This window comes from Chinchilla lanigera, unplaced genomic scaffold, assembly GCF_000276665.1.
Source record: "Chinchilla lanigera isolate Chin_1 unplaced genomic scaffold, ChiLan1.0 scaffold00012, whole genome shotgun sequence".
Taxonomy (NCBI): Eukaryota; Metazoa; Chordata; class Mammalia; order Rodentia; family Chinchillidae; genus Chinchilla; species Chinchilla lanigera.
In genome coordinates, this window is record NW_004955413.1 from 24076632 (window position 1) to 24091632 (window position 15001).

The 15001-nt window shown below is 54.7% G+C and overlaps 1 protein-coding gene across 1 annotated transcript; it reads left to right on the plus strand.

Annotated features, from left to right (window-relative positions):
* Window positions 1-2551: 2551 nt before the first annotated feature.
* Nol12 (nucleolar protein 12) lies at window positions 2552-8377 on the plus strand. The gene is made up of 6 exons (XM_005379221.2): window positions 2552-2699; window positions 4075-4180; window positions 4348-4396; window positions 5504-5646; window positions 7173-7270; window positions 7569-8377. The coding sequence occupies exons 1-6, from the start codon at window positions 2620-2622 to the stop codon at window positions 7732-7734; spliced, it is 642 nt and encodes a 213-aa protein (XP_005379278.1). The 5' UTR covers window positions 2552-2619; the 3' UTR covers window positions 7735-8377.
* The last annotated feature ends 6624 nt before the right edge of the window (window positions 8378-15001 follow it).

Consider the following 15001-nt stretch of genomic DNA (forward strand, 5'->3'; position numbering starts at 1 on the left):
CCCAAGTGGCTATACTTGTAATCTGACTGGTTGACCATAGTTTTTTCCCACCTCACACCCATCCTGTGATTTCCTATTGGATCAATATTACCTAAGCAATTCTACTTGTAATCTTACTGAGTATAGTTCTGTCCCACCTTGAACCCTCCTCACCTCCTGGCTTTGCTCAGTAAACACCCTTGAGAAGTGGGGTTGATGGGCAACCCACTATCCAGGCCCTCTTCTGTCTCTTAGGTTTTCTTTCTCTCAGATTCCTCCTACTCTGAACCTCCTTTGTTCCTAGAATTCATTCCTTGATTTTATGGGACACAAACTTGGCTTTGGGACATCTAGCAGGTTGGGAATTATATTCCCCTTATATGGTCTGGAAATCCTATATCATTCGTCCTATACCAGTTTGTCCAATGTGAAGGGGATGAAACGGGCTCTGGGTGACATAATGAGTCCTAATGGCAGGCATGGTGGTGCATGTCTGTAATCCCAACACTTTGGGAGGCTGATGCAGGAAGATTGTAAATCGGAACCCGGTCTTGGCAATTTGGCCATTTATCGAACCTCCGTCCTAAGAGGATGGAGCACATACATTGACGAAGGTCCCGTGAGACACACCCCATTTCCTGAGGCTCCCTAGCGGCCGCCCAGAGAGCGACACATTTAGCAACCTGGCTGCAGAGGGCGCCCTCTGCTGGACATCAGAGGAAGTGTTTCTTAGGCTCTCTCCGCTCAGTTCACACGCAGATTCTCCCAAGGCTGGCTGAGCACCCACTATACTCCAGGCCTGGACTACAGGACATACAGCGCTGGGCAGGAAGGACAGGTCACTGTATTTAAACCCCAGCTCTATTCCTGGGTGTTCTTGGGCCAGTTACTCAACATCTCTGAGCCTCAGTTTTCTGTCTGTGAGGATGAGCCAAGATCTGGAAGCTGACAGACGCTCTGTAATGCTGGCTCTCTCCACTCCTTTTGTTTTGTTTTGTTTTGTTTTGTTTTGTTTTGTTTTTTGAGACAGGGTCTTGCTGTGCAGTTCAGGCCGGTCTTGAGCTCACTCTGTAGCTCAGGCTGGCTTCAAACTCACAGCGATCCTCCTGCCTCAGCCTCCCAAGTGCTGGAATTACAGGTGTGTGCCACCATGCCTGGCTGTTTGATTCTTTTTGTTCACTGTCTTCATCATTGATATTCATCATTTATATTCAGAGAATAGGTCAACTCTTGCTGTGCCTGGCACACAGCAGATGCTCAGTAAATTAAGAAATATCTTTTTTCCTGGGACCTAGGGGTCCTGAGATGCCTTGGGAAGGGTCTGGAGCAGTGGCAGACCCAAGTGGCCACCTCCACGCTGCATTGGAGTGACTGGGCCTCCCTGAGCTCTGAGGGGCTGCAGCCAAGGCTGGACAGAGCAAATGCCAGCCGTGCAGTGCTGCCAGCTGTGATCTGTGCAAGGCTCAGCCTCCTTGCCTGTCCTGTCTCTGTGCCGTACCAGAAGCTCTGGGAGGGGCGAGGCACACTGCATAGACGAGAGCGCTCTGATCCCACTCGATGAGCAGCTTTGGTCAAGTCACTGTCCCTCTCTGAGTCTCGGAGTGCTCATCCATAGAGGAGGCTTGAAGGACTACACTGGGAGACTCTGGAAACATCTTTGGCACAGAAGATGTCCAAATGAATGATAGGTAGAGAGGAAAGGGGTCCATGAAGGATCAGGTAAGAGAAGCAGGTTTCTAGCTGGGCATGGACTGCAGAACAAGATCCTGTCTCACGAAAAAAAAAATCAGAGCCAGGCATGGTGGCGGCACGCCTATAATCCCTGCACTGGGAAGGCTGAGGCAGGAGGATCGTTGTGAGTTCGAGGCCAGCCTAGGCTACAAAGTGAGCTCAAGGCCAGCCTGAAGTGCATAGTGAAACCCTCTCTCAAAAAGATTAAAAAAAGAAAAAAAAGACAGAGGCAGGTTTCTGATTTATCCAGCTCAGCAGCAGAGCCTTCGTTTTTTATCAGCTGTCATCTGGGTGGGCACTAGAGCCAGGCAGTCAGAGGAGGCAGCCCAGCTACAGAAGGCAGCTCTCTGGGCATCTTCACTGAGGATCGCTGCAGCCAGGGCGATGCCTCTACCCACAGGGAAGATGCCAAGGTGGTTGCTACGAGGCAGAAGAGGCTGGACAAAGAAACAGCTGTCTGGCACCCTGTGCACTGGGCCCAGCTAGCTAGAAAGCAGTGCCTGTGACCACACAGCTTTAATGGGCACAGAATTCAAATCCAGGCAGTGTGTCTTGTTTTTGGAGATGCCAACGAGTTGATATCAGAACCAAATAAAGACCACTCTCTTTTGACCATTCACGAGTAAGTTCATATTGATCATCGTCCTAGGCGATGGGGCCTGAGAGCCTCGTGCTCACTGAAGCCAATCTAGGGTAGAGAGAGGCGCCTGGGAGTCACTCAGAAGGCGAGAACCAGAGCAATACACATGGAAGGGACGAGAATAACAAGCTGGGCGGCCCCTTTAAAAGGCGGGACCCGGCGAGCGGAACTGTGGGGCCATGCAAAGAAGGTGTGCCGGAAGGCTGTGGGGGCTACACCCGGAAGTCTCTTAGGCAATAGGGAGCCGCACCGCCGGAAGCTTCGCTACTATGGGCCGAAACAAGAAGAAAAAACGAGATGGTAACGACCGGCCCCGGCTCGTCCTCAGCTTCGATGAAGAGAAGAGGCGGTGAGTGGCAAGGCAGGGCAGGATCCCCTCGGGCTGCCCAGCAAAGCCAAAGCCAGACCGGGTCGCGCGCGCTCCCTCTACGGCCTCTTCCGGCCCCGCCTTTGCGCAGGACCTCCCGGACTGCCCCGCCCGGGCTGGGAGCGTCGCGGGCTCCGGGGCGCGCGTCACGCCCGGCGCGCCCTGCACGCTCCGAGCCGTGGCTTGGGCCCTGCAGATAGCGGGCTCTTAGCCTTCGCGGGAGAGTGGCGTACCTTCATTCATTCACCTGTCAGGCTCCGCGGCGTTGCCAGGCTTTGCGCCCGGAAGCCGCACCGCCGAGCCTCAGCGTTCAAATGCCAGGGGCAGCGCGTCTGCGGAAAGCCCAGTGCTGGGCGCCAGAAGCAAATGTAAAGAGCAGCCGGCGCGGATCAGATGATAGAGAGAGACCTAAATTCCTGGGCATCACCAGGAAATTCCGGGGTGACACCAGTGGGCCCCACAGCTGGGTTCAGGGGCAGGTGTCCTGGGGAAATGGATGTTGGTCCAGCGGAGGGTTTTGTTGTGTTTTGTTTTTGTGTTTTTGAGACAGGGTCTCGCTATGCAGTTCAGGCTGGCCTTGAGCTCACTTTGTAGCCCAGGCTGATCTCACACTCACAACGATCCTCCTGCCTCAGCCTCCCGAGTGCTGGGATTACAGGCATACTCCACCACACCCGGCAGCAGAGGGTTTTGGAGCCCCTGGGTGAATGCATTCTTCAAAGTCCTGCCAGAAGTGGCCTAATAGCTGAGTAATGAAATGTGACAGTTTAAAAGGGGTCGCTACCAGCCCCGTGCGTCTCCCAGTTGGCCTCGTTTGAAGTGAGAGTGTGCAGCGGAAAGAGCAGCTTTTCCCACACTTCCGCTGTCATGTGACCTGTAATGTTTCCATCTTGCTGAACCACTCCGCGGCGGACCGTCCAGCCTGGGTGTGCAGTGGCTGTCCCGGCTAGGTTGGTGGATGTGTCCACTAAGTTCTGAGCAGCAACAGTCCCCTAACAACTTGTTTCTCGGCATGTGTCCTTGTCATTAAGTACGCACAAGAGCTGGGTGTGGTGGCGCAAGCCTGTAACCCCAGCAGTAGGGAGACTGACCAAGGAGTGTCACTTCAAGTTCAAGGCCACCCTGAACTCCATAGGGAGACCTTGTCTCGAAAATGAATAACTAAACAAAGTACATGTGACCTTAGGCAACTAACACAGACTGTAAAATAGGGACTGATACCTACTTGCGATGACGGTTAAGTGAGTTAATGCATAGAGCTGTCTCTGGACATAGAGTGGCCCTGGGTGCTCATCTCTCTTGAAGGAGTCCCCTCTTTCCTGTGTCTCCTCCCAAGTCTCCTGCTTCCTTCCTGTAGGGAGTACCTGACCGGCTTCCACAAGCGGAAGGTGGAGCGGAAGAAGGCGGCCATCAAGGAGATTAAGCAGCGGCTGAAGGAGGAGCAGAAGAAGCTCCGGGAGGAGGTGTGGGGGGCAGTGGAGATGGCGCTGACGGTGCAGCGCTGGGGAGCAGTGCCCCCGGCCTAGGGAAGGCGCGGGTGTCCCCACCCACTGTGGAGCGGAGCAGTGCCCCTGCCTGAGACTGCGCTCAGACACCAGGCTCACTGCGTTCCCTTCCTGTCCATCTCCAGCGCCACCAGGAGTACTTGAAGATGCTGGCAGAGAGAGAGGAGGCGCTGGGTGAGTCCTCTCCTTGACACAGCCTGGTTTCTGTGCGCCTTGTGGGTGGGCAGGGAGAGGTGTGAGAGCTCTACAGGTGACTTCCTGTGCTGCCGAGGTCCTGGTGGTTAGCAAGAGTGCCTCTGAGAACAGCTGGGTCGCAGGGCAAAAGGAGACCGAGACTCACTGTTCTGTTTCTTTTCCCTTTTTTTTTTTTTTTTGTCTCTTTTGAGACAAGGTCTCACTGTGCAGTTCAGGCTGGCCTTGAGCTCGCTTTGTAGTCCAGGCTGGTCCTGAACTCGCAACAGTCCTGCCTCAGCCTCCCGAGTGCTGGGATTACAGGCTTATGCCACCACGCCCGGCCTTCTATTTCTTTTTCTTTTCTTTCTTTTTTTTTTTTTTTTTTCTTTCAGTATTGGGGATTGAATCCAGGACCTTCACACTGGCCTACATCCCTCACCCTTCTATTTATTTTTTATTTTGAGACAGAGCCTTGCTAAATTGCCCAGACTGACTTCAGATTTTCAGTCCTCCTGTCCTGTCCTCCCAGTGTAGAGATTATAGGTGTGCACCAGCACACTCAGCTGTAGGTGATTTTTTTTTTTTTTTCTATTGTGGGAATTGAACCAGGGCCTTCACATTGAGCTACATCCCCAGCCCTTTTTATTACTATTTTTAAATTTTTATTTATTTTTGTCTTTTTGAGACAGGGTCTTGCTTTGCACTTAAGGCTAGCCTTGAGCTCACTTTGTAGCCCAGGTTGGTTTTGAACTCACAACAATCCTGCCTCAGCCTCCCAAGTGCTGGGATTACAGGTGTGTGCCACCACACCTGACTACTTTTTTAAAATTTTGAAACAGAGTTTTACTAAGTTGCCAAATTGCCCAGGCTGGATTCAAGCTGGAGATGCTCCTGCCTCAGCCTTCCAAGTAGGTAGCTGGGATTACTGCTGGGCGCCACTACACCCAGCTAGAGAGCTCCTTTTCTGAGGACTGAAAGGACTAAGGGGCGAAGTCAGGGAGGCATCAGTTCTTCGCATTACTCAGTTGGCCCTCCATGGCTGGGAGGAGGCTGGGGTTTGGTCGCTTGTTTGGGGGCTGAGACCTGGTCTCTCCGCCCACTCTGCAGAGGAAGCAGATGAGCTGGACCGGCTGGTGACGGCCAAGACCGAGTCAGTACAGTACGACCACCCCAACCACACGGTCACTGTGACCACCATCAGCGACCTGGACCTCTCAGGGGCCCGGCTGCTTGGATTGCCACAGCCTGAGGTAGGTCCCCGTCCTGTCCCTGGGGAAAAGGGGGACACAGGCTTCTCGGGCTGCTCCATGCTGGCCCTGTCGTGAGTATCGCAGTGCAAGGGGCCCTTTCGCTTCCGGCCCCTTCAGTTCCTGACCCTGGCGCTGCGGGGCCTGGAACACTGCCAAGCAGGGGTAGCTTCCTTGCCCTGCTGCCTGCCTGTGTCCCGCAGTGAGCTGGCCTCGTGGCATTGCTTTGGGGATAAAGTCGCGAAGCATGTGACTCCCGTGGCACCAGGCCCAGCATGTAGTGAGTGCTAACAGAAGATCGCTGTTGATTGCGGTTGCTCTGTTGTGTGCCACGCAGCAATAACTTGGCATTCTGCACTGACAGTGAATTTACAACCTGTGGGGTGTAAGTCAGCGATAGCCTGCAGTTTGCATTAAAAGTAGAAAAAAATAGAATTGAAAGCATTGTGGTCAATATGGTTTCATGAAACACTTGTGTGCACGTGTGTGGGGGCTGTGGAGAGAGTCAGACCCGGAGTGCTGTACCCGCGAGCTCCATTCCCAGCCCCTTTGAGATTTTCATGTTGAGACAGAGTCTCACCAAGTTGATAAGTTGCCCCGGCTGGGCTGGAACTTGCAGTCCACCTGTTTCAGCCTCCCCACTGCTGGGATTACAGGCATGTACCCCAGCTTCCAGCTTCATTACCTATCTCTTTCCATTACAGCTGGGTCTGTCTTGGTGTGTGTGCTATAAATGTGTATATCTGTGCTCAATACCTGTGCAGGATTAGTTCCAGGACCCCTCCCAAATGGAAATCTGTGGCTGCTGGAATCCCCCATGTCAAATAGTGTGGGATTTGCATAGAACCTGTCTGCGGCTTCCCACATACTTGAAATCAGGTCTGGCTTACTTACAACACCTAAGACAATATAAATGGCCTGTAAGTGATTTTCTTTCTTTGTTTTTTGAGACAGGGTCTTGCTATGTAGTTCAGGCTGGCTTTAAACTCACTATGTAGCCCAGGCTGGCCTCAAACTCATGGCAGTGCTCCTGCCTCAGCCTCCTGATTGCTGGGAGTACAGGTATGCAGCGCCACCATAAACGATTGTTACACTGTGTGGTTAGGGAGTAGTGACACGGAGGCTGCACGGGTGGTGCAGACAGGATGGCATTTTCCTGCGTGTTTTCTGCCTGGGGTGGTTGAGTCTGACTCCCGGATAGGGAGCACTGCATGTGGAGTTGTGGCATAAAGGGAGTTTCCTCCCCTGGTTGCAGGGTCCTTACGTTGTGAAGCCAGTGCTTTCTGAGTCCTTTGCCATCCTATCCTGCACTTAATAATCTATGTCATGCCATCCTGCAAAACCATGTCATGTCGCGCTTTGGCTTTCTGCCTGCTGCAAGCTAGCGAGAGGCAGGGAAAGATCTGGAGCAGCGCTGTCCCCTCTGTGACGCTGGTCTGGGGCGGACACAGGGTTCTTTTGCCCACGGCTTCCTGCGGCCGTGGCCCCCATCTGCGCTGTGTCAGTGTTCTTGTCCTGTGCTTCCCTAGCAAGGCGCCGAGGACCAGTCCAAGGAGGAGGAGGCGTCCGTGGAGAAGTCCACCAAGGCCTTACCCAGGAAATCCAAAGAGCCCCTGCTGTCTCAGCGGTGAGCTGCGCCTGCCATCTCCGGGAGTCCTTCCTCCGGGGCTGCTCTTGCTCACCAGGCCTGTGGAGCCACTTTCTGCTGGCCCATGGGGGGAGGCGGCAGGCAGCTCTGGGGCTGGCAGGCTTTCTGGGGTCAGCAGGCAGAGTTTGGGGTGAATTTGGTGCCCGAGGCGTGTGGGGGCTATCCTGACTTCCCCTCCGTTACCCAGGTGACCACTCAGCCCCTGCGCAGCCTCCCCCCAACCTTGTTCCCCAGGGTAAACTGAGGCCTGGCCTCATCAGCCTCTACCCTCCTGCAGGATCTCCAACCTCACGGCATCCCTGCACGCGCACAGCCGCAAAAAGGTGAAGAGGAAGTGTCCTCGGCGGGCCCACGACTCCACCAAGAAGCCCCCGAGCACCACCCGCACCAGCAAGACCCAGCGCCGCCGACTGACAGGCCGGGCGCACCACAGCGGGGAGTGAGCCCGGAGGCCCAGGGCTGCCGCAGCGTGGCTGTGCTGTAACCCAGCCACATGAGGTGGTGACCCCATGGCCTAGGCTCGGGAACCCAGGACCTCTTGGTCCTAGACTGTTGCCATCTGTGCCCAGGGCCACCTGGGTGCGAACCCCTGAAGGGGAGGGCCCCAGAGAAGCCAGCAGAATCAGCTTGGTGTCTCCCCTAGTGAACCCCGCCAGGGATGCATCGCATATGCGTGCATGTGGTTTGTTTGTCCTTCCCTTGACACCACGTACCACAGGGAGGCTCTGGGTGGTAGAAATGTCAGGGCTGAGGGTCCCTCCACCTCCAGCAGTGTCCCTGAGGGGACAGGGAGGTCGTGTAGGGACCCAGAGTTCACCTGCTCCCTGGAGAGCCGGCAGCTGGGCACGGCAGGCACAGAACACACAACCTCTGGGCCTGGCCTCGCAGCTCTGGCCCTTCTGCCCCTGCCACCTCCCTGTCCTCTCCTCAGTGTCAGCAAGATGACACGAGAGGCTGAGGTGAGACCCCGTGTGGCAGCCACCTCCTACAGCGCTGGGACCTCTGGCCACACCCCTCCCTGACTCTCCAGTGTCACTTAACGGACGTTGGGGCTGTCGTGTTAATAAATCTCATCCACTCCTCCTATGTGCCATTGGTTCTTCTAGCTCCCAGGGAAATTGAATCACACCAATGTGGTCCGTCCTGGGCTCAGGTGGTGGCGTCTGAACCTTCTGGAGACCTTGACTCTTCTCCCACGCCTCTCTACCTGCACCGGAGCATTTCCTTGTCTGGGGTGAGGTTGGCCCTTTAGGAGCCTCACTAGGAAGAATGAAGTAGAGCTGAGTACCGTGTACTGGAGAGCTGGGAGCAGGCCTTTAGCTCCTTCTTTGTGCCATATTTGTTACATGGTTTCTGCCTCATGGGCCAAGATGGCTGCTTGAGCTATCAGATCTGCATTTCAGTCAGGAGAAAGGGATGAAGAAGGACATGACCCTCGGTATTTTATTTGTATTGTATTGTATACAGGGTCTTGCTATATAGTTCAGGCTGGGCTTGAACTCCTGGCTATCCTCTTACCTTAGTCTTAGTCTCCTGATTACTGGGATTACAGGTGTGTACCACCATGCCCAGCATGACTCCCCTTGTTAAAACCCTCAATGCTTGTTTTTTTTTTTTTTTGGTTTTGGTTTTTCTCCGGTACCGGGAACCGAACTCACGACCTTGCACTTGCCAGGCAGGCGCTTTGCCGCTGAGCTAAATCCCCAGCCCCCTCAATGCTTGTCATATTCTGTGGACCAAGCAGAAGCCAAAGGCAGAGGGCAAGGAGAGGATTCCTAGCTGCAAGAGAAGCTGGCAGCTCCAGGCTGTGGAGTTGGGAAGTGAGATGCCCAGATGAAAACTGGGGGTTGTATTGCTAACTAAGGGGAGAAGGGGTGTCAGGGTTCAAGCAGCAACTGTTCCCCCACAGCCAAATGCATAAGGGGATCCATCGGTGAGGAGCTAAAAGCACTGGGGACCTGGGTCCTGACAGGTTGGGCAGTGCTGGGACGGCTGGCAGCTGTGGCTCCTGGAAGTCGGAAGCCAGGCTAAGCAAAGAGCGTTCTCTCCTTACTTCCTGTTGGCAGCCAGGCCAGGAACTGGAGGACTCACGGTTCCTTTGGGGGTCTTGACCTTCATCCCCAGCAGCCCAGGGACCTCTCAGGGCTCAGTTCCCTGGCTGTGAGCTGCTGACCTTCCTTTGGGGCGGGCTGCCCTGATGAGGGCTCCTGGTTCATCATCCGTGTGCAGAGCTCACTGCCTTTCCCCTGCCTCAGTATGAGGATTGGAATCAGGGCCTTCAAATCAAGCTACATAGCCTTTTTGTTTATTTAATACTTTATTTTTTTGTTGTCATCTGGAGACAGGGTTTTGCTATGTTGTTCAGGCTGGCCTCAAACACAGCAGCAATCCTCTTGCCTCAGCCTCCCGAGTGCTAGGATTATAGACGTGTGCCACCACCCCAGGCCTTTATTTTTAATTTTGAAACAAGTTCTCTCTAAATAGCCAAGTTGCACAGGCTGGGCTTAAAATTGTGATCCTCCTGCCTCAGCCTCCCAGAGTGCTGGGGTTACAGGCATTCACTACCATGCCCAAATTCACCTGTTTTGTGCGAATGTTGATTAAAGCACCCCCTCTGCGCACCTCAGAGCCCTTCAGGTGGTATCAGGTGTGTCTCAGCCTTCCTCATGCCTCTGCCTTAAAGTGGCTCCTCCAAGAAGCCTTCCTGGATCGCACCTAGCACCTGGCCAGGACGAAGCATTTCTCCCTCTGGGCTCCCACCGGACTGTGGTTTCCTTTTTGGAACAGCATGCTGTGCCTGGAGGGGCTGTGTCCACAGCCAGACGGAGCTACCTGAGAAGTTGGACCTTAGTCATGTCCATGTTGTGCTGCTGTCACCTGTGTCACCCAAGCTTCTCAGCCAGTGCTGGCTCAGCACAGAACCTGTCCTTCCTGCCATGTGCTTCCAGACAACCGTCGAAATAATCTAGGATTTTCTTGGCCCCGTGCCCTGTCTACAAGTGTCCGAGAACCTGCCTTCTCTCCTCTTACCTCACCCATCCTTCTTGCGCTCCATTGGAACTGTCTCCTCATCCAGGGAACGTTGCTGTTCACTTCTCACTTTGTCCCAGTCATGGTTGGTAAAGAGCAGTCAGAAGCAAGAGGCTGGGGCCCACAGTGGCACGTGGTTCCCCCAGATATTCAGGAGGCTGAGGCAGACACCTGGTTTCAAAATAAAATTTAGCCCAGGCATAGTGGTGCACACCCGTAATCCCAGCCCTTGGGAGGCTGAAGCAGAAGGATCACTGAGTTTGAGACCAGCCTGGGCTACATAGAGAACTGAAGTCCAGCTTGAACTGTATAGTGAGACCTTGTGTCCAAAAGACAAAAAATAACCTAAAAACAACAACAACAAAGACCCAACAAAAATGACAAAAAAGTTTTCTAGCTTCTCTAGGAAAAGTCAGCCTGGCTGTGCTGGATCATTGCTTCTCAGGGAGCCATGGGCCTGCAGTCAGCCCACCAGTCAGCCCCGATAGACGCCCGCCGTCCTGCCCTGCTCAGTGGGCCTGCAGGCCCTGAGCCTGTCCCTTGCCTGCCCCGGCTCTTGGCTTCTCCCCCAGGCTTGTGGGCCAGGCAGGCTGGTGTGACTGGGAGACATGGCGGGGTACAGCTGGGCCAGGACTCCCAGGGATCACCACTGTCCCAGATCGCTGAGGACGGCATGGGGAGCTGAGGTGCACAGGGCGGGAGCAAAGGCCCTGAGGAGATGAACACGGACAGAATCCACAGAAGGGAAAGGGGGAGTGGGCGTGCAGCTCTGTGGTGGCCGCCACTGGGACCCGCCAAGCCATCCCACAAAGCTCTGGAGGGGGTTCTTAGACCAGGCTCTCTCATCAAGTGACAATTCACCTGAGCCTCAGTTTCCCTTTTGCAAGATGGAGGCTGAGGCAGAAGGATCTCAAGTTCAAGACCAGCCTGGGTAACTTAGCAATATGGGGAGATCCTATCTCAAAATGAAAAAGAAGGTGCTGGGGATGGAGCTCAGTGTAAAGGCCCTGGGTTCAAGCCCCCCCCCAATAAAACAACGGGATAAGGAGCTGCTGTGCTGGCTGGCCTGGGCACCAACACACAAACACGAGGTGGGAGGGTGTCTAAGGTCGGGGCAAATCGGGCTGCTGCCACCTGGGTTACTGAGAACCCTTCTGGCCTCAGTACCTTCACTGCCCACCCCAACGAGAGGGGACTTCTTCCCACTGCCCCCTGAGTGCCCCCCATCCTGCTCCTCCCCCACTTCCGGCTACTGCCCACCACCCGCTGTCCTCCTGTGCCACAAGGGGCGCATCCCCAGGGCCAAGCAGAGAGCTCCCGCCTGGCCCCTCCACTCCTCCGCCAGCCCCCTAGTTTCTCCCCCGTGCCGGCCTGGAGCCGACACGCTGCGTGTTTGCTTACTGACCCTGTCTGGTGGGTTTTTCTCCACAGAGGTAAGCGCCACACAATCACAGGTGAGGGCTCCTCGGCGCACACTGCTGCCGGGTAGGTGCCCCGTGGATACTTGGTGGCTGGGACTGTCAGAGGGCCACCCTGGATTGGTTTAGTGTTTACTGACCGGTGGGGCAGAGCGCTGGGGCCACACGGTGGGCTTCCTCGTCACCCAAATACCCAGGTGGCCCAGGCTCAGGTGAATCTCTCATCCAGCCAGATGTTGCACATGGTGTCGCTGGCCTCTGTCTCACGGGAAGAAACGAAACAGGAAGCTCACTGCCCTTGTTCAGAAGCTGTGTTTTAGCCAGGTCCACCCGGGCTAGGCTGAGCTGTTCACCGGTTTGTCTCTTCCATTAGCCTGTGGCTCCTCCTCCTGGAAGGAGCCACGTTTTATTCACATTTTCTCCCCTCAACGCCATGCGCATGCAGGCACCAGGGACAGGGGAGTGTCTGTAAATTAGTAGGTGAAGGCCTTGAGCCTTGGCTCTGCCGCTTACCAAGCTGTGTGACACTGGCAGTTAGGTGAACTTCTCTATCTTCTGTTGCTGTGAAATGGGGACCTTGGGACGTGGTGCTTCAGGTTACTGCTGTGTCCTCCGGGGTGTGAAGACTTGGAACACAGCTGCCATACGGACAGTGACAGATAAACGGGCCTTAGAGAGGTCAGGGGTGTGTGGGAGACTGCATTTTGTGAGTGATTGCAAGGCAGTGGAAATGGAAACGTGCAAGTGTTGAAGGCCCCTGACAGAGAGGGCCGGTGCGCCCGGAGGCCCTGACTGGAACACTAACACAGTACTGCGGTTCTAGCACTGTGCACCCATGCAGCGTTTGGCAGGCGCCAGAGCTCTTCTTACTTTTCTTTCTTTCTTTTTTCTTTGTAGGTCTAGAGATTGAGCACTGGGCCTTCACACTAACCTGCATCCCCAATCCTTTTTTTAAATTTTGAGACAAGATCTTACTAAATTGCTAAATTGCCCAAGGTGGGCTCAAACCTTCAATCCTCCTGCCTCAGCCTCCCAGAGTGCTGAGATCACACCTGCGAAGCCCAGGTCTTGCTTTTTACTTGAAACTATTTCTCTTCATCCTCGCTGGTATTTTCATCTGGAAAACAGGCACGAAGGTTACGTTTCTAGTCCAAGGTCCAGGCTAACGCCAGCCCAGCGGATTGATGCGGCGGGAAAGAGTGGAAAGAGGTCAGAGTCGCCCTGCCAGCGCTCGCAGACCCCGTAGGACCCGGGCTGAGTCAGGAAGAGGGGCGACCCAGGCTAAACGTGCGGCGAGTCCCGCGCTCTGAGGCTTCGGGGCACCGCCCGCCTCCGCCCCGCCCCTTATCCTCCGCTGGCCCAATCCCACAGCATTCATGTAAATGAGGTTCTTCCAGAGAGCCTATGTGAGAGCCGCAGGGGCGTGGTCTCCCGCCCACCTCCCGGGCAACCTTTTGATTCATTGTTAAAATAAAGAGGCCGTGACCCTGGCCTTCCCACTGCCGCAGCCCTAGCGCGTGGAAACCCGATCCCAGGTTAGTCCCCGGCCGCGGAGAGAGAGGGCGGGGAGGGAAGGTGAGGAAGGGGTAAGATACCCGGAGGAACCGGCTGCAAGGGCTGGATGGAGAGGTGCAGCGGTCCATCCTCCGGGCGGGGCATGGGCGTCCGCTGAAGGTTTTTCGTTATTATTCCCACAGCTAACATGCATTTCAGTAGGGAAAGATTCTGCCAACCGGTTGGGGTGGGGGAAAGAGACAGGAGCAGCGAGGGACACGTGTAGTAGAGCCCCGCCACACTGGTCCCCAGGAAATAGGCGGCAGTTCTGTGTCCAAGACGATGCTCTTTTATGTGGCCGGCCGGAGCAGGCACCGCCCAGGTTGGTGGACAGGGAACGAGGCGGGGAGATGACTTCCCAGGAGGGATCGGAGACCCCGGTGCCACCACCCCCTCGTGTCCTGTTCCCTCGGGCCGCCCCTCTCCAGGTGGAAGAGGTGAAGGAGCTGGGTCTTTCCCCTGGCTGCTCCTGGGGAGGATACCAAAGTCCTCAGCGCTGGGCTGAGATGGGCCCCAAAGCCTGAGCTTTGGGAGCTTTGGAAGAAATTCTCGAGGCAGGATAGGCATGGTGGCCAGCGGCAGGCGCTTGTGCATTGGGAATATTGGGTGGGTGCCTGCCGTGCCCCTCTCCTACTCGGACTGTGTGTGTGTGTGTGTGTGTGTGTGTGTGTGTGTGTAGCCCTGGCTCAGGTTGATCCAGCAAGGTTTCTTGTGGCTCAGTTCTGTCACAAACACTTCTAAGACTTTGTCCTCAGGGGCTGGGGATTTAGCTCAGCGGCAAAAGCGCCTGCCTGGCAAGCGCAAGGTCGTGAGTTCGGTTCCCAGTACCGGAGAAAAACCAAAAACCAAAAAAAAAAAAAAAACAAACAAACAAAAAGACTTTGTCCTCAACTCTGAGAACACCCGGCCAGCCTTGACTTACTCCATGTCTCCCAGCGGACCTGTGTGAATTGGCCCTGTGACCCGTTATCCCTCCTCTCCATCTCTGAAAGTAGGAGCCACACAGATCTGGATTTAATTTTGTGTTGGGTTTTTTTTTTCCCCTTCTAAGACAAGGTCTTACCATGTAGTCTAGGCAGTCCTTGGACTAACTATGTAGCCTGGGCTGGCATCAAACTCACAGTGACCCTCCTGCCTCAGCCTCCTGAGAGATGGGATTACAGGTATGTGCCATCACAGCTGGCACTGGTTGGTTTTTCTTGAGATAGGGTCTTGATGTGCAGCCCAGGCTGGCCTCAAACTTTCCATCTTCCTGCCTCAGCCTGCTGGGATTACAGGTGTGTGCCACCACACCTAGCAAAGACCTGGGTTTGAATCCAGCTCAGCCTGTAGACTTGAGTGTTAGGGAACCTCCCTTAGCTGCTCGATCTGAAACTGGCATTAATTTGAATGACAATGTCACGTTGCTGTCAGGCAGAGGCAGCCAAACTTTGGCATGTACTGGAATCACGGAGGCTAAGGACTTTTTTAAATAGCACACTCCCAGGCCACGTGCCCTGCAGGTTCTGACTGGGTGCATCAAGAGAAGGAACAGAATCTGCTTTGTTTGTTTTTTTGGTTTTTTATTTGTTTGTTTTTAGAGACCGGGTGGTCTTGTTTGTTCCCTAGGCTGATCCTGAACTCCTAGGCCCAAGTGATCCTCCTGACTCAGCCCTTTTAGTAGCTTGGGACGATAGGCATGCAATACCATACCCGCTTGGAAATCTGC

Coding starts and splice junctions, on each gene's coding strand:
- Nol12 (XM_005379221.2), top strand. CDS start 2,620: ATGGGCCGAAACAAGAAGAAAAAACGAGATGGTAACGACCGGCCCCGG. Junction 2,700..4,074: donor TTCGATGAAGAGAAGAGGCG/GTGAGTGGCAAG, acceptor TCCTTCCTGTAG/GGAGTACCTGACCGGCTTCC. Junction 4,181..4,347: donor AGAAGAAGCTCCGGGAGGAG/GTGTGGGGGGCA, acceptor GTCCATCTCCAG/CGCCACCAGGAGTACTTGAA.